Source organism: Pundamilia nyererei, unplaced genomic scaffold, assembly GCF_000239375.1.
Source record: "Pundamilia nyererei isolate P.nyererei 1_Seehausen unplaced genomic scaffold, PunNye1.0 scaffold00001, whole genome shotgun sequence".
Taxonomy (NCBI): domain Eukaryota; kingdom Metazoa; phylum Chordata; class Actinopteri; order Cichliformes; family Cichlidae; genus Pundamilia; species Pundamilia nyererei.
The window spans coordinates 11,801,577-11,829,477 of NW_005187402.1; the positions used below are offsets into that span (position 1 = coordinate 11,801,577).

The 27,901-nt window shown below is 43.2% G+C and overlaps 3 protein-coding genes across 4 annotated transcripts in view; 1 reads left to right on the forward strand and 2 right to left on the reverse strand.

The window, feature by feature from the left end:
* The window catches only part of apbb2a (amyloid beta (A4) precursor protein-binding, family B, member 2a), a 35,898-nt gene extending 31,302 nt beyond the window's left edge, over positions 1–4,596 (reverse strand). For both annotated transcript variants that reach the window (XM_013908814.1, XM_013908806.1), the window contains exons 1-2: positions 4,251–4,596; positions 65–1,350 (exon numbers count right to left, since the gene is read on the reverse strand). In XM_013908814.1, the coding sequence (XP_013764268.1) occupies positions 65–1,319 (1,255 nt within the window). In that variant the 5' untranslated portion in view covers positions 1,320–1,350; positions 4,251–4,596. The remainder of the gene's footprint in view (positions 1–64; positions 1,351–4,250) is intronic.
* Positions 4,597–4,821: 225 nt separating this feature from the next.
* On the reverse strand, positions 4,822–10,768 carry dele1 (DAP3 binding cell death enhancer 1). The gene is made up of 12 exons (XM_005719908.1): positions 10,559–10,768; positions 9,878–9,995; positions 9,075–9,177; positions 8,313–8,457; positions 7,960–8,145; positions 7,757–7,839; positions 7,539–7,632; positions 7,240–7,382; positions 6,936–7,094; positions 6,275–6,367; positions 5,804–5,957; positions 4,822–5,687 (listed from the first exon to the last, which is right to left on the reverse strand). Exons 1-12 carry the CDS (start codon positions 10,587–10,589, stop codon positions 5,452–5,454), a joined length of 1,545 nt encoding a protein of 514 aa, XP_005719965.1. The 5' UTR covers positions 10,590–10,768; the 3' UTR covers positions 4,822–5,451.
* A 5,077-nt stretch (positions 10,769–15,845) lies between these two features.
* On the forward strand, positions 15,846–27,290 carry bicc2 (bicaudal C homolog 2). The gene is made up of 20 exons (XM_005719910.1): positions 15,846–16,181; positions 17,337–17,383; positions 17,749–17,818; positions 17,946–18,025; positions 18,173–18,334; positions 18,427–18,480; positions 18,731–18,946; positions 19,028–19,279; positions 19,407–19,538; positions 19,736–19,925; positions 20,034–20,167; positions 20,244–20,446; positions 20,812–20,917; positions 21,387–21,426; positions 22,769–22,932; positions 23,970–24,180; positions 24,275–24,444; positions 24,580–24,679; positions 24,794–24,920; positions 27,246–27,290. Exons 1-20 carry the CDS (start codon positions 15,905–15,907, stop codon positions 27,265–27,267), a joined length of 2,757 nt encoding a protein of 918 aa, XP_005719967.1. The 5' UTR covers positions 15,846–15,904; the 3' UTR covers positions 27,268–27,290.
* Positions 27,291–27,901: the final 611 nt, after the last annotated feature.

The following is a 27,901-nucleotide window of genomic DNA, read 5'->3' on the forward strand; positions in this document are numbered from 1 at the left end:
CACACACACACACACACACACACACACACACACACACACACACACACAGATATATATACTGAACCTGTCTCTTTTGGAGTCTGTGGAGAGGGTGACTCCTGAGATAGGGTGGTCCAACTGGAGTCTTCATCTTCTGATGGAGTCTCAGGAGTGAGATCCATTCTTAAGCCCACTTTTGGAAGGCCGGTTTCTGGTTCAGGCTGAGGAGGGGGCGCACGATTCCTGGTAGGCGTGGTCTTCTCTGCAGCTCTGGCCTGTTTAGGTGAAGAGGGTGGGTACTGCTGAAGAAACTGGTTCTCGTTGTTGGGGTGTAGCTCCACCTTGATCACCCGGGGCTGGGTGCTTCGGGGAGGCTTTGCAGGGCTGCGTGGGCTAGCCTGAACCTGGGCGCAGAGCTCCTCTTTGACCTGGGCTGGAACTTGGTTCTGCAGGTGGTTGTGGTTGTCTGGAACCCACTCTGGGCTGTTACTGGAAGAAGAGGGGGTGGAGGAAAGAGGGGCTTCGACTACCACAGGTAGCAGTGGCTGTCTTGCCGTCGGTGTGGGCTCATCATTTTCTTCATCCTCCTCCGCCACCGGCTCAACCTCCTCCTTCTCTTCCTGGCAGGTTTGCTTGCTGCTGGCCTTCTCCTCCTTCTGACTCTCCCTTTCTTTCGCAGGACTAGCCTGTTCCTTCTCTGGGGAGGGCTGCTGCTTCTTTTCCCCCTTGTCCTCTTTGTTTCCCTGGTTTAGGTCCAGATCCCAGCCCTTTCCATGGTACTCCAAGAAGCTCTTGGTCCTTCTTCGAAAGGGCGGAAGCTGCGAGTTATCTTTCTCAAATTCTAGCCAGTCTGAAGTGGGATTATTGATGAGATCGTTGTCAATTTTGCCCTCTGTATTGGCCCTGCTGAGCTCCAGCTGCTGGCTCTCAGCTCGTCTCTGCATGTTGGCGCCATTCTTCACCAGTTTGGGGTTAGTTGTATTAAACAGCGAGGAAGAGGAAGAAGAGGAGTAAAGGGCGGAGCTGGAGGAGGACTTGGTGGGAAGGCCGCGTCCTCTGGTTACAGGCTGGTTTTTAGACAGCAAAGCCAAGTTGTCACTTATCCCCATGGCGCTGCGCACGCTGGTCATCGCGTACCTCTGGCGGCTCTTCGGCAAGGTGGCCGAACTTCCGGTTTCCATGGACTCTTTAATGACATCTCGTCCAAGCAGCTGATTGTATGATGAGCGAAGGCTGAGAGAGGTCGGAGGGGTGGCAGAGGCCCCGCTGCGATTCGCTAGACCAACGGTGGAGGGCGAGGAGCCAGAGCGGGAGAGGGGAGGAGTTTTTACTGACATCATGGCTGACTGGAAAATCACTGCAGAGATAGAGCTGATGATAGAGGAGATGGCCTGTTAGAGGTTAAGTAACACATTATAACCTGACCTACAGCTTTATATGTAATTATTATTATTTTTGCCAGTATTGATTAAGCATGAAGAGGAGCTATTTTTGGCTTCTGCCACGTTTGCCGCAGCAGATTTTTAACACCGGATGCTCTTCCCGACTCAACCCCAAAAGGGTTCACTGACTATACTACCTTAAAAAGTCTTGGTGATGTTTTGGTCTTTCCAAATGAGGCACTTTGAGCTATGTAGTCTAATTTAAAAAGGTTTATTGGGTCAAATAATATATGGATTGACAAAAACATAACATAAAACCACATTAATGATACACTTATTTTACATATGTTTTTAAAATAAAAGATTTATAAATATCAACCAGCCTTGAAGCCTTACTGCTCACTCACTTTATTTTAAGAGCTTTTTTTGTGGTTGCAAGATTCTTTTACGCCCACTTACTCTACAACTGCCTATTGTTTAGTCACTGGGTTATTATATTTTTAAAATCCTTGTTTCTCTGGACTCTCCTGCTTGCATGCTTCCCCAAATAATTACTTTTACATATAACATGATATAATTTCGTTTTTTTAACGTTACTTGCTTAGAATAACTGCTCACTGACATCATTCAATGTGCAGCATTATCACGCTGACACACTTCCCCAGCCTCACAACTGATCATCTCTCTTCCTGCGGCTTGACCAGTCTCAGAGGCTTTGATCAATGCACGATGGTGCAGATCCTCTTCCAGCCTCACACCCCTTTTACACACAAGGTGTCACTTCTGAAGTGTTAAAAAGAAACACTGCATCAAAGTCATGTAGCTGGAATGCATTTATATGATATCTGGAGTGAGTCAGACCCTCAATTTATTCAACTAGGACTGACATTCAAAGCCCGAGCTGAGCGGTAAGCTGGTCTGTGGGGAGGAGAAGTGCCAGCCTACTCCTGCTAACTAGCTAGCCGTGTCTCTTTTATCTCTGGGTGGATCAGCTTTGTGATGCGTAATGCAGACAGATGGATAGAAACAAAGACAGCGGCGGCAGAAAATCACCTTGCTCTTAAGCTGTGACACGTAACATGGCTTTTTAGATCATTTAATTAGGCTCCCACCCTGCAGAAAGCTGGTAAACAACTAATAGATGCGGGGGGAAAACATGCCCAGACACGCAATCTTAATGTATAAACATCTTTTCACAAATGCACACATCTCAAACAATGCTGGAGTCATCACTGGCACCTCTACTTAGAAACATGGAAAAGTCAGACACAGCAGATTTCAAAGCTTGACAAGATCCTGGGAAAAGATGGAGGCGGTAAGTTAAAGAGAGCAGATTCCCCGGACAGTGCACTTTTGTCCATGCGGGGGCCCCTATCTGCTCTCCTCCCTCTGGGTGGTTGTTGTCGCCTCTGTAACCCAGTTTGTGCTGAACCTGCACTTCTCTCTTCACGCCTGTGACTCAGACATAAACACAATCAAGTCAGGTCAACAGGTGCAGACTGTGCCATGCCATGTCTCAAGCAATGCTCTTTTTCTATTGTCATTTACAGGTCCTTAAAGCCACATTTTAATGCTATGTCCTAAATTCTCTTGCCTGTAGTTTCACATACAGACGCACTAATATATGACTAAAACACACAAAATGGGACATCTGAGCAATACAAGCTTTAAATTAGATGGAAACAAAATATGCTGCAACCTACTGAATATAAAAACCCTAACAAATACACTGATTGAATCAACACATCCCTTTCACCCATATTTGTGTCGGGTATGAGCCGCAGACAAACTGGATCATCTTAAACAGAGATTACGGCCTTTTCTTTTCCTTCTCCTCTTCCTCCACAACAGCACAGGCAGGTCTCTGCCGCTTAAATAAAAGTGGAGCAAGGAGAATATGTGAAGTGTGCGGAGGACAAAGGATGGTTATAAGAGGGATAAAGCGGGGAGGATGACACAGCAGTTTGCTGGACAGTGAGGGCACAGTTAACACACGGAGGTAGTGAAACTGTTGTCCTCAATAAATCTGTTGTGCTGTGTAACAGCAGAGGTCATTCATGAGATGCACAAGATGTTAGCAGCTGGTCAGCAACGTGGATCCTTATTAAACAGTTGGGTCTCAGTCTAGTTGTTCATGCTGTTGATACTTGCCGGGCGCTGCATTGTCTGTTGTGATGATGCAAAATGTGAACGTGACACCAAAGTTAGTGAGGAAATGAGCAGATTTACATGGATGACAAAGGAGACTGCTAAAAAATGTTTTAAAAGGTACTGACAGGAAAAGCATACTAGTACTAGTTTTGGAGGTAAGTGTTAGATTATGACTCTTATTTGCTCATTTGTTGCCGATAGTGGGGATTACATAAAAGTGTTTTCACCTAAAGGTCATCAAAAAAGGAAAAGATCGGTTTCCTGTGTGTTATAGCTTTAGACATTAACACATAATTTCTAAATCTATATATATGTATATATATGTATAGATATGTTGGGAAACCAACTTGTTATGGTGGGCCCTCCTTTCCTCAGCGCAGAAGCAAGTGCAACAGATGAAAGCTCAAGCAGGAGGGGAAATGAACTTGAAAAAGTCGATGATGTCATGGGTGGAGTATTCTAGCTCCCCGCTTCTTGCTGCCTCCTTAATAAACTCCCCTCACTGACAAATCAGAAGCACCCCATCTTTAAATCTAGAGAAATGCGCGGATGGATCGCCGTAAATGCCATTATTGCGGAAGATAATCTGTTAATATGTGAACAGACGCAGTGAATCTTTAGCATCCAGCCTCCCCTCCTCTCTCTCTAGCCCCATCACCACCACCAGCACCACCGCCGCCGCCGCCGCACTGGGAGGGGAGCGCATCCCATCGAGAGCATCTATTTACATCCACTCACCGCTTCGGTCAGCCTCCGGGGCTTCTGCGCTTGCCTTTCCTCCGACGACACGCAAACACAGTAGTGAGCAGGGCTGAAGTCAGCGGCCGCTTTTTAACTGCCGAGTCCGCCCGTAACAGCAGCCGGCCGCCCGTATTATCATATCACATCACATCATAAACCCTCCCAGCCCGGCTCCTTGCTCGCAGGCGGCCAAGCTGCGCTTTCTCTCTGCGCCAGAGGATCCCGGAGTGGCGTGGCGCTGTGGAGCTCTTCAGCCAGCCGACCAATCGGAGCCGAGAACGCAGGACGCTCGGGTGCACGGAAGGAGACGCAATCGCAATCAATATACCGGTGTTATTTTGCGACTCAGGTAATGGAATCACACATCATCCGACTCTTACGTCATACACAAGTCTGAGGAAAAATGCATGGCTTCTGGTGCTCGAGCACACCTGACTGTGATAAAAACAACAACAGAAAAGCCATTTCCAAATCTGACAATGTTGTTTTGCAACACCGAACACAGAAAAACTACAATTTGAAGCCAGTTTTATGATGAGTATTAAAATAACGATAAAAGAAGCCAGGCAGCCTTTAGGATCTTTTTTTTTTTTAATGTGCGCATTTGACAACACAACATCCTCCTCACAGTGCATTAATTTTCCCTTTGGTTGGTTTATCACAAGCATGCAGTCTTTCTTTTACAACAGCAAGCCACACTGAACCGTTTAACCTAAAGACATAATTATATTATTTAAGGTTAAAATATAACATTCATGTGAAGCACTTCCTCAGTTTCAGAGGTTTAAAGTTGGCATTATTGTCTGCAGTAGACAGAAGATATCAGATACCTCATGATTAAATCCTTATTAGCAAGGAGGGAAATAAGTAACCACCTGATCCACCCAAAAGGCACATGTCTGGAGAACTTAGCAGAGAGAAGATTGTAAGAAACAAAACTGTAGTGTACAAAAACAAATGACAGATGGCTTCTTCTCTGATTCCAAGACCTTTTTCTCCACAGCTCTTTCTGACATAAAAAAATAACTCACATCTTTTAAAAACTAAATAAAACTTGTTTCTTTTTTGAGTATAAAAGCAATTCACTCCGATTCAGACCTCACACACCGAACACACTTTGACCTTTCCCAGGTTTCTGAAAACTCATTCATACTTTGAAATACATTCCTCAATCTGTAATGCGGCTGACTCTCGGTATTTATCCTATTCCTACAGTCCACTGGCAGCTTCTTCTCTCAGTGCTCGGAGAATGGAGATGGAGGGGTACGGAGGACAAAGATGGGAGCCCGCTGAGGCTCCCGGTGCTCCAGGAGTGAGGCAGGAGAGGGAGGGCGGAGGGTTGACTTGTGGAGGGAGTGACACAGCTTGACAGAGGAGAAAATGTCTTTGAGAAGCATGGAGCTGAATGGATGGACCGCAACACTGATTCTTTTGCTACAGATGGAGACAGAAAAATAAAAATAAAAGTATTATCACTGTTGTTTGGCTCACTGAAACTGTACTACAACAATGCAGTGACTAACATTAATGCACATTTTTTGCATCCTTACTATAGGTTCCATTAGGAGGCCTCAGTAATCTCTCAGCTTGCTTGTTCCCCGCTCGAGCGGCTTGTTTGTAAAATTTAATAGCTGTCCTCAAGTTCTGTTGCACAACAAAGCCGCTCTCATAGCAATTTCCCAAGAAGAGCTGAGCAGTGTCATCCTGAGAACAAAAGGAAACATGCAATTCAAGTAGGTAAACCTTCCAGGGCAAACTTTAAATGTACAGTCAGCAAAACCAGCCCTAAACGAATTGTAAAAACAGTAACTGATTATAATCTTTAACACAACTACACCAGAAAGTTGCAAAACATCTGTAACTGCAGATTTTTTTAATTATCAAAAACCAGGAGACTGTTGGAATAATCTTTTCCTATCGGATATCCCGACAACCTCCAGCATGATCGACTCTAAAAAGGGAGGCGATCTCTGAGATAAAGCATTGATTAAAGTCTAGAAACATCTAAAGGAAGCACTCACGCCACTCTCTGCTGCCATCTCCAGGTTCTGGATGGACTTAAAACCATATTTCACTGTATCCTGGGCGTAGATGGAGGCCAGGCAGAGCTGAGCCTGAAGAGGAGAAATGGAAAGTTGATTTAATTCAATAAGGAAGCGCCAACATCAGCAAAAAACAAAACCAAAAAAAACCCCTGATACATGCTGATAGCAGTAAATGTGCTTGAATAACAATTAAGAGATGCTTAAAGATAGAAGGAAAAAAGACTCCAGGTGGAGTTTGAGCCAGTTGTTTGATGCTTTCAGCTTATTTAATTTTAAAAGGCAAAAATCTTGCAATGTAAGAAAAAAATGAATATTATCTCTCAGTGCTCAGATAACAGAGGTGGAGAGAGCCTGCAGAGGTATCAATATCAGCATGTTAACAAATGCTTTACTTTCTCAGAGAAGTTTTGTTCCAGGGAAAAAAATATGAATGAAAAATTGTATTTACATTATCAGCTATTTGATTTCTACATTTTGCAAATGTAAGTGGGTACTTTTCCAAATGCAACATGCTGAATTCTTCTGTATTGAAAATGTTTTCAAGTTTGTTTGTTTTTTCTTTCAAATTACACAATATAATATATAAATGTACTAGAGTTGCAATGGTTCTCTGGGAGAAACTGATCATGACTTCTACCTTGGTCAGCCCAGCTGCAGCAGCTTGTTCCAGAAGGTCGATGGCTGTGCTCAGCTCCTCTGGACTCTGGTGCCCTCTGCTGGTCAGGAGCAGCTTTGCACAGCGGTACTGAGCTTGTCTGTGGCCACTCGCGGCTGCCTGCCTATAATAGTGCAGAGCCTTAAAGAGAAAGCACAGGAGATATTACAATAATGCAATTAGGAAATTAAATATCAGAAGTAAACAATTCATGCTTAATTTTATACATTTACATGGTCCACAAAAGCAAAACTGTTTGCTACAAGAGTGATGGCCGGGGTCTCACCTTCTCCTTGTTCTTCCTCACTCCTCTACCTTTCTCATAGCACACCGCCACATTAAACTGGGCTTTGCTGTAGCCCTGCTGAGCTGCAGCGAGAAAACAGGTGAAAGCTTCCTGGTGGTTTTCCCTCTTGGCATTTTCTAGACCTGTTGTACACAAGGAGATATAGAACAGGAAATAAGGGAACATACAGGAGGAAAAAAAATAACCGTGCAAAGGCCATTTCATTTGACTCCAACAGCAGTATGTGTTAAGTTTATCTGATATATATGTTTTTTTTAAGTGCGCTGATAAATAATGACCAATTATGTTGAGGACAACAGGAACGCAGATGTCTTCCACACGTCTGAGGTTCAGTGCTGCCGCTGCCAGCCTCTCTTCATCAGATAACATTTCCTGGAAACGTTAAAGAGGATAAAAACACAATAATAAAGATAAGACAAAAGGTCAAGTCTGTTTTTTGAAAGTACAAAAAAAACCCCTTTCTTTAAAGTTGACAAACCAAATGATGAAGACTCACCTCATCACTGGTGTCGGGTTTCTCTGCCTTGTCTTGGCTGGCATCATCCTGCAGCGGACAGGAAGCTGACAGGAATTCATCCTCTACAAGTCAAGGAGGAAATACTTGTTGATTTTTCTATTTCATAAAATATCAATTAATAAAATGTATTTTTTTAAGATACTTTTAAGCAATCTTTAAACTATGACAAGCACAGAACCAACCTGGTATAAGTGCATCCTGGATCAGGAGTTCCCTCTGGTGGTCAGAGATGGCAGTCAGCTGGTCCTGTGTGCTGCTGCTGTCACTGTCACTGCTCTGAGTTGGGGACTGATCTTGGTTCTGTCTCTCTAGCACCCCCTGCAGACACAACACATTCCTTCCTCTGGGCAGGACATCATGTCTTGATACTGCGCAAAAAGAGCGAAAGCAACAAAATAGCCAGGACACAAGTTAAAAGATAGAAGTGGGGGTTTTTTGTGGAAACGGTTACATGTCCACTGTATGAAACTATTTTGCCAAGGGATCTGCCTCGTGTAAATCTACTCCACAGCTACAACAATGCAGAAGAACTCACAGATCTCTAATAGGATGTGATAGCCACAGTTGTGTAGAGTGGAGGGGGCTGACAGGGCTCCGGGGCTTGGACTGGGCTCTGTGCTTGAGGAAAACTGGGAGTGGATCCTCCTGCAGAGCTGCATGAACAGAACTGCTGCTGCACCCTGCAGACAAACAAATGAGAACATCTGATGTAGTGCACCCTCGCCTGGAACAGCCAACCAAGTGTGACAGAGGTTTCTATTTCAGCTAAAACTCATGAGTAATCAGTCCATGTGAATAAAACATGAACATTTCAGAGACAGTGGACATACGTATTATGATAAAAGCATAGTGCAGCTATTGTTCTGCTGCAGCAACATGAGAGCAAAATGTCCTCTGGGGTAAACAGCTGGGTCTGACCTGCTGGCCCACTGATGTCTGCCATTGCTGTAGCTTAAAAAGCAGTTACAAAGTGAAACCACTGAGCTGCGCTAAAGGAGTCAGAACACACTGAGTGCAGATACTGTGGATTTCAGCAGTGTGTGCAGCAAACTGTGCAGCTACGGTGTTGATGATGTTGATGTTTAGCAGTCGTTTTAGTGGCTTTTGTCTTCAGGAATGTTACCATCTGAATATATTAAATCAACAGCAGCCCTCACATGTGTCCTGACAACTGTCTTATTAGAACATGAAGACAATTCCTGATAAAGTTAATGACACAGAAAAAGTGATGCAGGACATGCTAAGAAATATGTTTGGTTACATGTTTGTATTTTAAATGCAAAAACACATGACTTACCCATCCCACAGCATCCAGAGCCGTGTAACGCGGAAACTCAGCATACTTGGACTGAAAGGTCCTCTGCTTCCTCCTCCTCTCTCCATCCTCCTCTTCCTGAGATCTGCAATAAACAAAGCAGAGAGTAATGAGAAAAAGAAGATTTGCACAAGATTCTGTGCAGCAGTCTGGTCAAAATATAAGTACACCCTTTCAACAGCTAGTACAACCACCTTTAGCAGCCGTAACTTGAATTGTTTTCTGTAGGACTTTATCAGTCTCTCACATCTTTGTGGAGGAATTATGGCCCACTCTTCTTCCTCCTTCTACTTCTACCGCTCACTGCATGTATTTATGCACAACTCTCTCACCACATCCCGCCACAGAAGCAGTTAAGGGTTTTTTGTACAAAATCCTGTGAAAACTTTCTTTTCCAAATGTCTGTATTTCCAGTCTACTGTATTAAGGCACTGCATGAATTCTGTTTTTAACGCAGGCGGCTTTGTTTCTGTTCCCTTGACTTGCATTGTTCATACACCCACACCCACACACACACAAAGAAGATGCTTCTGGATGATGCAACCAGCTGAAAGGGCAGCAGCAAGGGCAAAATAGGTTCAAAGTGGGGCTAAAGAAACAGGAAAGGACAGCAATGAGGGCAGAGTCTGAGGTTTTACCCTATTTCAAAGGTTCTTTTTCGTCACCTGATGATACGGCCTGCATTTTAAGGGCAATAAAATTTGGACATCAAAGGGAGATGCTCAAAGCTCGCCTTGTAAAGTAAACAGGAAAAAGAAGAAAGGAGGCGTGGAGAGGAGGAGTACCTGTTGTCAGGGGAGTGTCGAGACGTGGAGAGGACAGCTGAGCTGTTGATGACCTCGTCCTCCACATGGTGGTTTTGGGACAGTCGCAGGGTGCTGTTGCCATGATATCGATGCAGAACTGAGCAGAAAGTTAGACAATGTAATTAGGAGACAGTCTCCTCAGAACTACAAAGCATTCTCTGTACCTTACTTATCACAGCCTAATTACTTCAGTTGTTTATAAGCATTGAGAGACAGAGATTTTGCACCGCAGCTGGACCGCTATGCACTGAAACCACAATAACAACAACGCATTTCTAAAGAACTGACATTGCCTTTAATAAATATTCTGAAACCTTTTTCGGAAGATCTAGATCCGATAATGAGCTAATTTTGGAAAATTAAAGCAAACTAAGACGTGGGCAGTGCAATCCAGACGGGAATCCAGATGTCTTGGCGTGTGGCACACACGACAGGTAGTGTTGGTGTATGGGAACGCTCCATAGCATTGACAATAAATGGATTAGCAAGTTTTGCAACAGGAGCTAACCCTAGCTTTAGCTCCGTACAACAGATTAGTAACTTAAATAACCTCAGTTTTCTGTTAATAAACGCTTGGTAAACTCTGAAATGTTGATAATAATTGACTTCAGTGTAGAAAGAGAGAAGAAGAAAAAGGGGCGTTCTCGACTTTTCTCTCACCTCTTCCAACAAAACCGTGGAGCCTCCACATGGTTTGTCTCTAACGGCTCCTTTAAATGAAAGGTTATGTCCGCACTGGCCTGTTTAAGTTATCTGGGGTCCGTACGGCTCCATACCGCTAACGGATTTCTTCCAGCACTGGTGGTAAATAAAAACCTGTCACGAGTTACGCCGTAAAAATACCGACCCGGAAGTGGAGGGTGGCGGGGTTTACGCAATCGATGCATTTGCAGTTGCATCTTCACAGCACCCACTTGCGGTGTATGAGGGTATCACACTTTCAGACGCTTAGGTTTCTGGAAATTTGAGAAGTTAATTGTCATGTGATATTTTATTTCATTTTATAAAGAGAAAAACAATATATATATTTTTAGTGTTCATGAACTGAGTCACCCACAGTTTTTTGTATTGCAGGAACTGTGCACTGATATTATTAATGTAATAATATTAATGATATTATTAATTGATGTGTGCTGAGCCCCCTCCTCTTCACTCTGCTGACCCATGACTGCACTCCATCATACAGCTCCAACCTCTTCATCAAGTTTGCGGACGACACAACGGTGGTGGGTCTCATTAGCAACAGGGATGAGACCGACTACAGAAGTGAGGTGAGACGCCTGGCCACGTGGTGTGCTGACAACAATCTCTCTCTGAATGTGGAGAAGACGAAGGAGATTGTTGTGGACTTCAGGAGAATGCACACCCAACATGCTCCTCTGACCATTGACGGAGCGTCTGTGGAGAGAGTGAGCAGCACCAAGTTCTTGGGTGTGCACATCACAGAGGATCTCTCCTGGACGTACAACACCACAGCACTGGCCAAGAAATCACAGCAGCGTCTCTTCTTTCTCCGCAAACTAAGAAGAGCAGGAGCACCAGCCCCCATCATGTACACTTTCTACAGAGGCACCATCGAGAGCATCCTGTCGAGCTGTATCACTGTGTGGTTTGGAGCCTGCAATGCGTCCTGTCATAGAACCCTCCAACGCATAGTGAGAGCTGCAGAGAGGATCATTGGTGTCTCTCTCCCCTCCCTCCAAGACATTTACAGCACCCGTCTCACTAAAAAAGCCCTTTGCATAGCGGCTGATACCACGCACCCAATGCAAAGCTTCTTCAAGCTGCTGCCGTCGGGGAGGAGACTGCGGAGTCTCCAGGCCAGGACCAGCAGACTGAAGGACAGCTTCATCCATCAGGCTGTCAGGAAGCTTAACTCCCTCCCGATTCTGCCCCCTCTCCCCTCTCTCCTCCACGGTCTCACTGAACTCTGTCACACACACACACACACACACACTCTGACTCACTCACTGGCCTGCACCAGTTACCAGTCACTTTGTGGAGCATTGGACTGCCATTACCTCATAAGACTTTGTTGTTACACTATCTCTTACCGTACAGTACTAAATCTCCATTTGCACTATTTGCCTATTTGCACTACTCTGCCTGGTTTACACCCAATGTCATTTACCCATTATATTGTATATTGTATAGTTTTCTTGTTATATGTAAAATTGTATTGTATTTATTTATTTAAAATTTTTACTTTTTAATTATTTTACCTGCATTTTTAATCACTCTTATATTTAAATGTTCTTTTGCTTTTTTATCTAGGGATTGAGAGTAACGTAGTTTCTATTCTCTGTATGTCCTGTACATGTGGCAGAATTGACAATAAAGTTGACTTTGACTTTGACTTTGACTTTGATTATCATTTTTATTATTACTGGACATCTCCTAGGTACTACATGACGACTGCAGATTTGTATGAGGCCATATTATTGTTCTTCTCTTACACCATGTGAATGTACTGGATATTTTTATGCATTGCTGTTCTATGTGTCTTAGTATGGACCATCTCTTTATTTCTCTTGTCGTTTCACAAACAACCTGCACTTTTTTATCTGGGGATACATGAAGATAAAATTGAATTACATTAACTGATTTTAATGCCGAGGCAAAATTATTACTTAAAGAAATGCAAATCTGTAATCACTGAAAATGATCTTCTTTTGCTCTTAACAGATGTTTTTAAAGGTTTATCATTTATCGATACTAGTTACTGTTGTTTCTATTGTTATAATCATTTTTGTTTTGTCTTTTTTTTTGTTACATTTTCTTTCATATTTTTTTATTGATATGTCATGACTTTAAAGTCTAACTATAGTCAAGATCTGCAAGTGAGCTGTGGCTAGAAGTCCTGTGTACAGTGCAGTGCTTGATGGTATATTATAGCAATCTTAATATATCCTCACTGAATACAATGAAAAACATGTTTTGACATTGTGGGTAAGCAAAGAAGGCTTAGACTACAAGCAGTAATCTGAACAGAACTAGAACTAGAACTAGATCTGTTCTGCTTTATTTAGCTTTAGATTTGAGATGATTTTCTGCACAAAGACAATGTAGATTGAGACAAGCTGCAATGTTTAATCCTGGTGCTTGCATCAATAAGCCATGCACACATTCACAACAGATAACATTAATACTTTCCTTGTAGTAGATCATAACACCATCCAAGAGACAGACGAAGAAATGCTACTGCAGAATCCAGCCATCAGTGAGTAAATGAGTTAATCATTTACCACAACTTTAATTAAAACGCCTCCAATGAGTTGTGAAGTTAACTGACAGACCAGAGAGGACAAGGGGGGAGCACATGTACACTAGGAGATCAAAACACAACCAACAACAAAAACTCAATTGAAAGACACCCTCAATCATGTCACGGTTCTTGGTAAAGTTTTCTTTAATCTTAAGGTTCAGTGGCAACAAGACTTTGTAGAAAGACTATTATCTTTGCAGTACACTGGCAAAAGTGTGAGCTATATTTCATATTGCATCCACAGCAACACACTGCTTGACTTTTAAATAAGAGGGCACACGTTGCGATATTGACTGAATAAATAAGCCAATGGATGTGATACAGTCCATACTTCACAATTATTGCAGCAGGGCTTAAACATTTTTTAAATAATTCTAAAAATTACAAGTTTTTTAAAGAGTCTGCTCATTAGGAAAGCAAAAACTGACTTTTTAATGAAGTCCCTGCCTAACTGATAGTATCTGATTAAGGATTAACTGCACTATGGGCCTTTTTTATATTATTATTATTTTTGCATCTGTAGCACTTCTCTCACACACATCAGCACTCGTAAGACCTGGTTAAGATTTCCAAGGATCAGAGTGCCCTCTTGGTAAGGTGGTCTCATGAATAAGGAGAATAAGACGCTTCTGATCTGAATCATTGATGAATTGAGGGGCTGATCTAAGCAACCATCCAGAGCTCATCCTCATCAGTCACTCTGCAGGAGCGTTTGGCCTTCTCTGCCCTCCATGTTGATCAAACGGTGACGCACACCCCTGTGCTTTACTGGAAACCCACATCCTTCCCGTCAGATGGGTCTAAACAAGGGGCGGGAGGTAAGAGGTCTGCAATTGTAAAGACAGATTAAACTTTGAATAACTCACTCCCTGACCAGTTGCCATGGCGACAAAGTCTTCATGTCTTTCATTTACGATCCTCCTCAGGCAAATAAGTCTAGCCTGAAGTAGTTTGTAACGTTAGCAAGATCGCTGCACAGCCAGATAGTGTTTGCTGCTTCGCCTGGGGCCAGATTTGTCTTGGCAATATGGAAAAACATCAGGGTGAGCTGGAAGCACAGTCCCACAAGTGCTGACTAATTGAGCAGTTTGTTTTTGCTCATAATACAATCTGCACTTCAGCTCTCAAATGTGAGACATTTAAAGCAGTGAGGGGACTTAATAAAAAGTGCTAAACAAATTCAGAAATCTCATTTGCTCTTTTATTTTGTCCATTTTAAACAGTTTATGACAGCAGAACCTTGCTTCACCGCTGTTATCTGATAGCTACATTTATTTTTAGAGATTCAAGCCTCGTGTTACAGCAGTCCTAAGTATTTTTAGTGGTTCAAAGACTAATCAGAATCCGACTCGTATGAGTAGCTATTAAACGAAATACAGCACTGTGTAAAGGTTTTGAGCCACTCCCTCATTTCTTCATATTTTGCTTCCAGTGAGCCAGATTTCATTTTTTTCCAGGTGTTAGAAGGTCTTTCAAAGTTATTCTTTGAACATTGGCTGCTTTTCCTTCATTTTTCACCTGATCCCACTTGTTAAGCCACTTAACACAGACCTTTGACTCGTCCGAGCATGAAAAAGGTACCTAACCAAAAAAATGAACAGAGATTGTTTCTTTACATAACAGACAGATTAGCAAGGAAGCTTTTTTTAAACTGTATCTTTAGGTTTGTCACAAAATCCCATAATTTGTTCCCATATCTTTAGGTTAATCTTTGATAAAGATCAAAGATAATACAATTTGACAAGCTTAAATCAGTAATTTTACACCAGCAAGGTGATTCCCAGAGAGCTGTTAATTAAAATTTTGCCATATTTCAGCATGCTGTGCAATATGTCTTCAAAAGAAATCAGGAAAACAGTATCTGAAGGAAAATAGGACAAAATCCAACAAAAACCTGATACAGGATCTGAGAGATGCATATGAAGTAGTTACAAATGTGTTACCTGGAACAGTAAATGACACTACTGACACTAACGATGTGATCATACTTTGATACAGTATATATATGTTTTCATCTCTTACAGTATTCTGTTGGTAGAGTTGCAGATAGTAGGACTTTTTCTAGTACAGACAGGAATTGAAAGCTTCTTTTGAAAAACCGCTGCGTTATACCCCTTATCGCTTTCACCCCGACCTCTGGAATCTGAAGCCCCCTGTGTCTCATTTAGAGGACGGGGAGGGAGTGCAGACATGATCTGAGGTGGCTGGATGACCTGTTTATTTTGTTAGCTGTGTGCGTTGATGTGAAGCTGGATGTCAGGATGTGTGCGTGTGTGTCTGTGTGAGAGAGTTTTGTGTCCTGACTTATCATTGGACCTTGACTATCAATCCAGATAATCTGTAGACACTGAAGTGAGGATTACTGAGGATTTGTTCTGAGAAAAGTGAGCCTTACTTGAAGTTGTATTGTCTTAGCCTTTCTGCAGTCACTACGATAGAGCAGACACTGTGTGCCGGTGCAAAGAAGCTACTTTTATCCATCTGTGCAATGAAAGCCAAAGAGACAAGTCCTTCAAGGCTCCTAAAGCTTGAACGGGCAGAGAAAGAGTTTTGTGTACCAAACTAAGTGAAGGGGGCGGGGGATGTTTAAAAAAAAAGACACAGGGGGTGTTTCTTGCCCCTCTCTCCCTTTTTTCTGTCCCTGTTGGTCTCCTTGGTCACACACATGCACACATACTCCTCGGAAACACACACACACAAACACACACACACAAAACCACTGACAAGGGCTCAGTCCTGCTATGGCCACCACTACCACAGAGGAAAGCTCTCCAGTCCCGACCACTGTAGCACCCCAGCAGCCTGACTTGGAAGACAGCCTAAAACCCAACTCAGAGGCAGAAGCTGAGCTGGGCGAGACCCAGTGTGACAGAGAGGAAAAAGAGGATGAGGAACATGAAGAAGTGGGAAGAAGCTGTGATTCGGAGCAGGAGAATACAAAAGGGAAGAGTTTGGACCCAGAGTGGGTGGAGGAGAGGTTCAGGATCGATAGGAAGAAGCTGGAGACCATGTTGTATGGTGAGTTAAATGGGATTATCAATTTTTATGGATGGAACTGTCAGTGCTATGTGCCTGAACTTCAGGGCTTTCTTATCGACTTCATTCTCACAGTCTGCCTTGAACTCTACAACATCTGAATTTTGTGTTATTTTGAAACCTATCCTATCCTGTGTTCCTCATTGACCTTGTTATCTACCTGATCCCACGCGCCTCTGGGGGCCTCCAGCCGCCTCCAGCCGCCTGTGCCCTTGTTGTCGTCATCAGTAAACGCCATCCACTAAACCCCTGTTGCTGCATCATTGTGATTTATGACCTGCAATTGCTTATGCATTCACAGGTCCTTTTGGCTATTATCATTCCCGTCTGTGAAGCAAAGGTAACTGCCTCTGTTAGTTATGGCTGCTTGGCGGGTTTATGACAAATGCCTCCCCTGTGTCGCCGGGGAAACTCTTTCTGACAGCGTGCCACCGCTGTAGACACAAGCTGATGTTTGCGCTTGATGGGAAAGTGCTTCAGCTCTGATAACCGCGGCTTGGTTTTTAATGCGCGCGCAGCTGGGACTTCTGCTTTTACTGCTGTTCGAGCAGCCTCAATCAGGCAGTAAACATCCCATCTCAACCCTATAGGTAATAATCTGTCACACCGCATTCAGGCCTTCACACTGATTTTCGTACATCCCCCTCCCTCCCCTTTGGTTTTGTACTTTAATTTTTTTTTTCTTTTTGTTTGGGTAAAGTGGGAGGTATTTGCGTCAGCAAATGCCATTGATGTGATTAGTTGTCTCCAGGCTAATTTGTGGCTGCCTTTCCTAACCACCACCTTTTGCTCCACCCCATAGTGTTTTCTTCTCATTCCTCAGCTCTGGCCAGCGTAACCCGTAGTGATAAAAGGAGGGGGTTGAAGGCGTTCCTGGGGCTCCCCCTGAACCCTGTAAATGTCACCATGGAGCAATGGCCTTTTAAACTTGTTTATGTTCCCAGCAACCTCTTGTTCCACTGGCTTGACAAATTTCAGCCAAGTCAACATTGAAATGCAGACTTTGTGTTCACATGCGTCATATTGAACATTGCGTGGCGACCAATACAACCTGACAAATCTCTCTGCTGCGTTTTATTAGGGGTTTATTTTATCTTTATCTGCCTCGTTTTTACATTTGCCTACTTCTTCTTTCAGCTCCAAAGCATGAGGTTGTCGAGACGGGAGAGGAGTTTTTTGAGAGAGTAAGTGGCTCTACACACATTCAAACACTTTATTCATAAACCAAACAACTAATAATATTTGGCCATTTTCCTTTGTAAAAACCACTGACAGTGTAATCACTAGTGTTTTAAAGCCTCGTGGTGAAATTTATCTTAGACCAGTGAAAACATCCCTGCTGCAGTTTTATTACTTGTTAGATGCTCTTCATTCAGTGATTACAGATTTTATGGTGGTGATAATTGGAGGTGGAGGCAGCTTTGTATCCTAAGATCTGCTGTGTTCTCTGAATGTGTGTGTTCTCATTGCATCTGTTACGATCTTTCCTGCATAGAGTGATAGCAGCTTCTTTGTTTCTCACTCTCTTCTATTGTCCGTGCTTTCACAGGTAATGAGAGAAACTAACACTCAGGTGAAATGGCCATCCAAACTGAAGATAGGAGCCAAATCAAAGAAAGGTGGCAAATTCTTCATGTTCCGTTCACACCAAAATCAGTGCTCTTTGTTTTGTGTTTTTCCCACAGCTTTGTGTGTGTGTGTGTGTGTGTTAACAGAGATTTATCATTTTCCATCTATTGTTTCTAGATCCACACGTAAAGGTGGAAGGGAAGAGAGCTAATGTCCTGGAAGCCAAAAGGAAGATACTAGAAGTGTTGGAAACCAGGGTGAGGTTGCTGGTGCCTTAAATTTACAATGTCAAGAATCCATAGAGGAATGTAAGCTTTTAATAAAAGTAGTTTTATGTTTTTTTTATGTTAAGGCCAGTATTGAACTGAAATCTGCTCAAATAACCAGTGTTTATATAAAACCAGGTAAACAAGGTGACTCTAAAAATGGACGTGGCCTATACGGAGCATTCTCATGTGATTGGAAAAGGCGGAGGGAATATCAAAAAAGTGATGGAGGTCACATCCTGTCATATTCATTTCCCTGACTCCAACCGTCACAATGCTACTGGAGAGAAAAGCAACCAGGTAGGTGGCATTTTAATTCCACTAACTGCTGCCACTATGACAGGAAACTGAAAACCAATTCGTTTACATCTTATTTATTAATTAATTACCAGGTCTCCATCGCTGGGCCCGTAGAAGGCGTAGAGGAAGCCAGGAGGAGGATAAGAGTGAGTTGTCAATGTGTAATTTGAGCAAACTGCACAGAATAGATTTTTATTTGTCTCAACACTCAATATTTTCACTCCTGTCAGACGGAAAGATCAATAGAGTGATTAAGAGGATGGCTGACACAAAAAGGACAGGTATATCTGTCAATGCACTGCCTGTCTTGTCTCTGTCTTTGTTTCTCTCCCACCTCTTCATTATCCCTCCCTTCTGTGTCTCCTTCTCTTCGAACCCTTACCCTTCTTATCCCAGGACCTCCAGCCGCTATCCTTGACCTTTGACTTGCCAGTGAGTCTTGTGCCCCAGGCTCTGCCAGATCCGGGTTCACCACTTATCCAGCAGGTAGTACAGACTCTTGGGGTCAGTGTGAGCTTCAGGGCCATGCCACCCCAGCCTCAAGCCCAGCCACCCTTTTATGGAAGCTGCTGCTCCGTCTGGGGTCTGCAGGGCAATGCAGATGTTGTAAAGGTTAGCATTAAAGATTAAGGAGACTACTGGGTAATGAGGTTTAAGTATCATGTCGTGACTATATATACCATCACCTCACAGAAGGCGACCTGCATCTTGATGGACCTCCTGCTGGGAGCAGAGGTTGCAGGCGGTATTGTCAACAGCCAGCTGGACGTCACCTCCCAGCAGCACCTATTCCTGCTGGGACAGAATGGCGCTCACTTCCTGAGCGTTATGCACCAGACCCAGACCCAGATCATCCTACCGGACCTCAGCGCCCCTCAGAGTCCTCCCTCGCTGCTCATTCAGGGCAGCCCTGATGGGGTTTGTCTGGCTAGGCAGCATCTCATGGTACAGCGGGGCTGTTTATTTTGTGTGCGCATAACTGCTAAAAAACAATGCTGAGAAAACTTTGCTGCTTTTAATGTTTGATACTTTTACAATCTGTGTGATGTTTGCATATTTGTGTACACAATAGGACTGTCTGCCTGTGTGTTTGATGTTTGACATGCGTGAAGATGGGGAGGCCGATCCCTGTAAGCTAGCTCAGATGATGCGAAACCTTGGAGTCTTCATTAGCGTCAAGCCCAAAGTAAAACAGACCAGCAAGGTACATTTTACCTCGTGGCTCTGATGCTTATTGTTTGAGACACAACTGAAAAAAGAATGCTAATTTGATTGGGCTTTGTATTGATAAAAACTTGCCCTGAAATATTTCTTTGATTTTGAATGCAAAATATTCTCCCCTGTAGTTTTCTGCTGAGTTGAGTACTGATCTAAAAATCTGTGTTGGTTTATAATTGTCAGTCAGTTGTGGTGAAAGGTCTGGAAAGGAATATTTCCTGCCTCTATGAGGCCCGCCGTCTACTCCTGGGGCTGGATTCCTCTGAGACTGTTAAGATAGCTGAAATGACCCCTGGCTCTCTGCTACCTGGCAGTGGGCTGACCAATTACTGGCTCAATATGTTGCTGCAGCAGCTTCGCCTGTCTGAACAGGGTGAGAGCATTAACACATATGATTTGTTTTTACAATCAGAATAATTATTTTTAAAATTTTTCTGCTTCATACTGATTCATTCATATCACCCTTCTTCTTGCTGATCAGGCCCCGTGCCTGTTCCTGCTACAGAGATGCCGAACGGCACAAAGCCACGCCCCTCACCTCCACCAGGCCTCACCTCTCCCACTGAGGAGGGTAGGGTAGGGCCGAAGGGAACAGATGGTCGACCTCTGGAGAAGGTGTTTCACTGTTAATGTTCAAAATGACAAAACACAATGTGAAATTCTTCTGAAACTTTCCAATTCTCTTTTTCAGATTCTGGAAAATGAGGACCAGTTTGGTCAGCATGAGAGCTCTGAGTGTGCGGCGATGTCATCGTCTGAGACGTGTGACGCTTTGAAGAGCAGCATCAGCAGGATCGGACTGAATGGTCGGAGGGGGAGCCTTCAGGGTCCTGAAATTGCCAAGGTTTTCAGCCAGGGCAGGCGCCATTCAACAGGGCAGGTGTTAACATACAGGTGAGCGTTTTGCAGGTACACACACCTACTCTCTGATGACTCTTCATAATCTTTAAAGTCTTAACTTCTGGAAAATTCTTTTGTTGTTGTTTATACTTGCTCTACTTTGGTTTCTGTTTGATTTGATATAAATCAGCTCTACAGAGCGTGCAGTTTTAATTTAGCTCACATTTAACACACTCTATATTTAAACTGCACGATGACACTTTGAAAGAACTGCTGCAGCCAGGTTAAAGAAAGAGTTAATAAGAACTCAAAGATTGCACAGAGCCATCACAGTTTCACCTAACCTTGCTTTACCATCTGTGTGTGCGTGCGTGTGTGTGTGTGTGCGCGCGCCCGTGTGTTCCTCCTGACTGTGCCAGACTGCTGAACGCAGACACTGAGGGGGGGAGGAGTGAGCGGAGGAACAGCCTGAGGAGAGATGTGACTCTGGCTCAAAATGTTCGCGCTGACTCATTCAAGGCTGAGGTGAGAAAAACAGGAGCTGCAGGTTTCTTCCTTGCTTGTTTCTTCACGAAGTTATGCACAGAGTCTGTGGCACACATTTTGGTCACGGATGATGCTCAGTGGACAGATAATCACATCTCTGTAGGACAGTGGATGAGCGAACGCTGAAAATGTCACGTTAAACTGAAAACGGGAAGATCATTTTCTTTGTCACGGTCTATAATCTATTGATTTGCGGTTTGATTTTGAAAATTGGGTTCTCTCTTTGTTGGTCTCCCCTCTTATTTTTCTCCCATCTCACATACGCAAAGGTTATGCAAAGAAGGATTAACAAGTTTACTGCCACGGCAGCAGGACGTGTTTTCTTATGCAAGTGTTTGTTCCTGCTGTAAATTAGGTTCCCGCTATCCTCCCATCTCTCAGTAACCAAAGAAAAAAATTCAATTTCATGCATTATTTACCTACTCCATTTCCTGTTTGTACTTTGTAGGATTATGACTATGAAAAGAAGAAACTGCTGGCAACCAGAGGTTAGTCCTCCTAAATGTTTAATATTTCTTCCTGTCTTGCTGCGGTTTCAGAAACGTTCTGCAACAATGATTAGCACTGCTAAGCAAGCGTTCCTTCTTTTTTATTGATTCACAGTTGCTGTTCTGCAGATAGTTGCACGAAAATAGATTTTGGTGAAGTATATTGTTGTTTTGCTCATCAGCACACTTTTTTGTTTTGTTTTCGGAGCTGAACAGGAGCAGGAATAATTTAGTTTTGCTGGCAACAATCACATGTTTTGCTCACATCATTGCTGGAAAAATACTTAATGTCAGTGGATTAAGCCAGATGAAGTAGGCTTTTAAGTTTATTCAAGCATGCTATAGGGGAGACACATTAATATCCCAAGCAGAAGTAGGGATTTGATAAAGGGGTCCCATTTCCGCAGTGCTCACTGCCAAGACAACTGATGAAGGGGGCCTGTTTATGGGCTGCAGTGTGCCAAAGTTATAATAGAGTAGCACTGGCACTCCCACTTAATTCACCAGGGGTAGATACACAATGCAGACAACCCACGCACACATGCATCCAGGAATGGTGCGTGTGCTCTCATACACAAGCGTGCGTGGACACACACGTAGCATCCCTCACGCAGAATGAGAGATACTGAAGAGATCTGCAGCCAAATGGTACCAAATTCCCTCAGTGTTCCTTTATGGGATTATGAATTAGCAGTTTGAATGGGCCATCTGCCTCACAGCCATTAAGACACCCGTATGCCAGGATATGAATGGGACATTTACGCCACAAATACACACAAAGACACCCGAATGAAAACCTACCAGTAATAATCCTGTTGATATTGCACTCTTTATGGAGTACTGTTGCAGTTTTTATCACACATTCACACATGGAAGAGGCCCAGGGTCACTTGTTTGTCGATTGAATGCGTATGCCAGTCTAAGTCTTAGCGCTCAGAGTTTTATTAAGTATGCCACATGCTGGCAAGAGAAGTAACACTGTTCGTGATTCATTATTTAACACATGAACCCAGCCTGCTCACATCAGAGTACCAAAGAAGACGTGGAAAACCTGCAAAGCATTTTTATGATAGACAGACTGCGGATATGAGTATTGATGCTTGCTGCAAAATCCATTTATGTGAATTTAAAGCTGTAAAGCTTTCTGAAAGTGTTTCCTTATTCACTTCTTTTGCCACAGCACTACTACAGTCAGACTTTCCACATTGAACATGCAACGTGCTGCATTTATGTGAAAGCTGGCAATCAGATTTCAGACAACATCACAGACGGTAATGCTTTTGATACCAGTTAGTCCCAAAGTCACATTTTCTAACTCTGTGTTTATGTGTATTTATGTTAGCCATGCAGAGGAAGCCTATAGTCACAGAGGTCCGCACGCCCACAGACACGTGGAGTGGCCTTGGCTTCTCCAAGTCTATGCCAGCCGAGGCTGTAAAAGAGCTTCGCAACATCAGCAGACGCAACTACAAACCCTACCTGAGCACCGGTAATAACCAGCAACAGGTACAGATGAGCCTACTGCTTACTTAAAAGCTGAAAAAATGGTCTCACAGATTAACATTTTGAGTTTTCGTTCAAAGTTATAGGTAGAGTTCATGATTTATAGGTACAGCTACTTTTGTTGGACTGAATTCAGTTGAAGCTTTTACTGCAGTGCAGTGAAACAAGCGCTGCCACAGTGGCCCTCTAACACAGTCTCATTTATTGGTTTTGCCCCCTAACAGTCTCGGGCATTTATCTCACTGTGTGGTAAGCACTGCCAATTTGTACGCTCAATTACCTGGAGTCTGATACCATCGGTGTGGTCAACACAGGCACTCTTTGGCAACCTGTTTACCTGAGCTGGTTCAGCTCATCTCCCCTGCTCTTTTAAAGCCTTTTGAATAGCTGCTCTCTGACTGCCCACTGGCCATTGATGTAGAAGCAGACTCACTTAGGATAATGAAAGCAAGAGGCATTTCTCCAATGAGTTCAATTTTCCTCTGAGACCCAGGCAACTGGGAGGAAGCATTTGCTATGCCCGCTGCATTGATAGATTCGAGTGAAGGACTTTTACTGTCACAGATCAGCCCACAGTGGCAAATAAGCTGGTTTAGAGACACGCTAAATGGATTTGGCTAAATCCTTGGATCTACAGGCATTAGGAAGTTTATGGCCACTTGCAGCTATTTGTCTCTGGGACAGAGACAGGGGAGAGATGACAGTAGGGCATGGTGGCAAAATGACACGATGATGCTATTGTGCAAAACGCTGTCAGAAGAAAGCAACATTAGCCTGTATAAGGGAACTTATTATAGATTCCCATATTTTCAGTTTGGATACAAGAACAGCAGTAACATCCACCTGGTTTTCAAACCTGTCAGACAAAGTGTCAGAGCAATACAAGAAAAAAAAAAAACAGACAGTGGATGAACGGAGGGGATGCACCAAGACCCAGTAAAAGATAAATAAGGAATATCTTTAACCTTGCATCATGCAAAGTTAATAGAGTCCAAGAGCAAAAATAGGTCCCATTTAATGCTGTTACTATCTCCTTCTAGTCTTGGGCTGCTCAGACAGGAAAGGTGGCTAATGGAAGCGACTCTGAGAACTGGAGGGACAGACGTGGATCCACATCTTCATCCCAGCTCATCTCTTCCTCTTCGTCCTCATCCTCATCTTCCCCATCCTCACCTCTGACTACTTTCTCCTCATCATCCTCTTTTCCTGCATTTGCCTCCTCAATGAACCGCAGTAGAAGCGACAAGCCCTGTAAGTCTGACCTCTGTGCACTCAGCTAAACAGAGATCACCTGCTCCCTGCTGCGTTTAACCTTTTCCTCTAAACTTTGGCCTCCGGTGTTCAGCGGAGAGCTTTGCGAGCAATGGCAGCAGCTACTTCGAAAGTGTGTGCTCACAGAGGAGGGGGTCGACCTGCAGTCAGCGGAGCCCCAGCCCCCACTTGACAGATGACCTGCCCGAGCTGCTCGGCCAGCTGGGCCTGCTCAAATACATCGATGTGTTTGAACAGCAAGAGGTAAACTCACACAGAGAGTCGCACTTGATAATTTTTTGAAATCACTTTTTTTTTTCATTCAGCTTGCAAACACAAGCCGAAAGAGTTAATGCATTATAAATGAGCATCATGATGCAACTTCGGTCTACACTCTAGATCGACTATCAGACATTCCTCACTCTGTCTGATGAAGATCTGAAGGAAGTGGGTGTATCTACCTTTGGAGCAAGGCGCAAGATGTTATTAGCAATCTCAGGTGAATCTCTGAAGCCTCAGCCGGGATTTATGCCGTATCCGCTTCTCTCTCTGTTTTGGCAGTATGCTGTGCTCCTCTCCTCTTGTAAAATTGATTATTTTTCCTCTGATACAGAACTGAACAAAAGCAAGAGGAGGCTCTCGGATACACCTGCTGTGAAGTCTGGCTACCTGGAAGGTGGTGCTAGTGGTAGACTTCCACGAATCATGGATGTGGAAGCTGCAGCTCAGAGTAACCGCTGGTGAGGGAAGACGCCAAATATGTGGAGATATTCTAATGGGAAAATATACAACAATGATGATGCCAGTACAAAAGTCTTACTAGCTCATTTACTACAAAGGGAGAGGTGCGAGATTATCCTGAGAAACTACAAAAATTATGTAAAACATTTAAACAGGGTGCCTTTCTTCTACAGCGTAACCCAAAGTTTTTTTTATATAATAATTCAAAACAAGGAGGCTTTCCATCCAAAACTCAGTTATGGCAAGAAACGAACTACACAAAGCACACAGGAACAGGAGAAAATGTTGATTTTTTTTTTTTGTCATAAAGTGCCTTTCTTATGCAAACTCTATATTTTGATCATATTAACCACAATCTTTATGCAACTGTAACATTTACCCAAGAAAAAAAACATGTCATAGTGATGATAATTAAAAGGTTGCTGTAAAAGACTGTTTTCTTTTATGAGAGTGAAAAAATAGTGAATGATATATTTAAAAAAAATAACACAACACGTCTATGACCGGACTCAGTTATGTGTTCAACACCTTAAATTGATAACCTCCTATGTCATCAGTGGAAATGTGTGAGGCAAGTAAAAACTGGGAGCAAACCACAAGAGGGCACTAGTGTCACACACAGTCTTCTTTTTACAAATTCACGTCACATTTGTGCTGCATGGAAAATAATGTCATTTGTTTCAAAGTGACAGCAGCATCACAGCTCCTGCTGGACAAGGTGGGGTTTGGTTTTGAATTATACAGGGCCTAGTATCAGATAAGACAAATGATTTAGAAACCATAAATACATTCATTTGTTTGAGGGTAATATGAAACTCCTATTATAGTGGTTTGCATCTTCTGACTTCTCGACAAAGAGTTTCAATTTGTTTTATCGCTACTCCCTGGAATGAAGCCAGTGCAGCCACTTTTTGCTACCTGTTAATATTATCTGCAGAAGGCTGCATGCAGCAAAATACGTGCCATCAGGGAGAGGGCGCTGACAGAAATGTGCAAATTTGGAATAGCAGTGCTGCTTATCACATGGAATTGAATGGGCCAAGATAGCTCCACTGGAGGGCATGAAGGGGTCTGATCTGTCTCGAGGCTCGACAAGCTGGTTGGTACAGTGGCAGCCAAGCATGAAAGAGAGCGTGAGTGCGAGTGGTGGGCTGTGACAGATTAGGGGGAGATGATCCCTACTTATTACAATGTGTCTGCCAATTACATAGGCAGGCTTTAGACTGGTGATCCTCAAATCTGGTCCTTAGGCTCTGGAGGGATGCTGAATTTCTGTCCTGTCAGGTAGTTATTTGCAGTCCCCTGGGGTTGTGAGCGTGAATTGGTCCTTGATCACACAGCTAGAATGAAAACAACCTGGAAAAAAATGAGCAGTGCTCTCATTCCTGAGGACTTTGGAGATCCACTTTGACTTTTAACATGTAAAGTGGCAATCTTGACTTATGGCCCAGTTAAATATGTAAAATGAAGGTATGAGTGACTCCAATAGCAGCTTGCCCACTTTAGAGAAGTCTGGTTTAGTACTGGACTTAGCTTGTCGATATTAATAACTTGTAGTATACCCTGCAGCTTTTAAATGGAAGCCAATGGATTTAACTGACGTGTATGTAGGGAACCTGATATCAACAAACAATCTAATTATTTCAGTATGAATGCATTCAAACATCACCACATCTTCATAAGCATCTCATCAATGAAACTACATGCATGGTGCTACATACAATCAGCTTCCTGTCATATTTCCCCCAGTGGGAAACTCCAAAACTGTGCAAATGACCTTTAAAACTACCAGTCTTTATTGTTACCAACACATAGTACATGGCAAAAGATGGTGACTTATTAACCTGTGCTCGAGCCATGATGACAGCTTCATCTGTTTTCTTCACAGCCATTAGATAAAGACAGAATGTAGGAATGCATCTGTGCCGCACTAGTGAGTTTCATAAAGTGGAGCAAATCCACATGTAGGACATTGTCTCCAAATGTGGGATGAGGGAAGAAAAATGCTGTGTAGTCCTACATAAATGATGACCCCTTGTCACTGTGGATCAGTCACATGGCCATTTACTGAATACATCTTGTGTGAATGTATGTATACGGGAAGCAGTTTTGGAAAATATGCTTTGTTACATTTTTGCCAAGTGTTAAATAACAATCTTTCAACTTCAATGTGAATCTCCATGCAAGCATCTTAATAAAAATTCACTAACAGAAAAACTACATGAAGAAACAAAGTATAGGTATAACATAAGGTTTTATGTGTTGGACAAGATCCTGACTAAAAGAAATTCCTTTTTTTGCTTTAACTCTTTAACTCCACCCAGGAGCTCGATTTCCATACGATAACTGCAGCCAACTGCATAAAGCCCCACTTGTGGCCATCACCGGTCTCTATGGAGATGCTGGGTGGATACGAGGATCCACCCAACAGGAAAAGTCATTTGGGGATAATAAAGAAGCAGCCAATAGAGAAACGAAACAGAGCAGTGAAGTGCCCTGAGGATAGAATGCAACCAAGCTTTCCCTTTTCTGAGATGAAGACAGAGCTCACTACAAGAGGAGTGAGTTTCAGTGGGAAAGCAGAAGAAAACAGAAACAATAATGAGACAGCGTGTGAGTGGCTGAATGTGAGCCGTGGTGTGCAGTACACCACGTTAGCTGAAGTTCCTAAACAACCTTCCGTGTGTTCAAAATATCCATCATAGTCCTGAACCCAGTGATACTTTGTCTGATTACTCCTTTTAGTAAAATGGCATCTGCACGAGTTGGAGTTCTGTTGCAGGTGGCTGGACGAACCCATGCTGTGACAAAAATTTCATAACAAAGATACCGAGATGTCTTCAAGCAAAAGCACAGAGTGAGAGGAAAGATGAAGAAAACAAGCCGATTTCACCTTAATTCTGAATAAACAAACCATTTCCTCCTTAAACATCACTCTGAATAACAGAAATTAAACACTTTATGTAACGGCTCTAAAGAG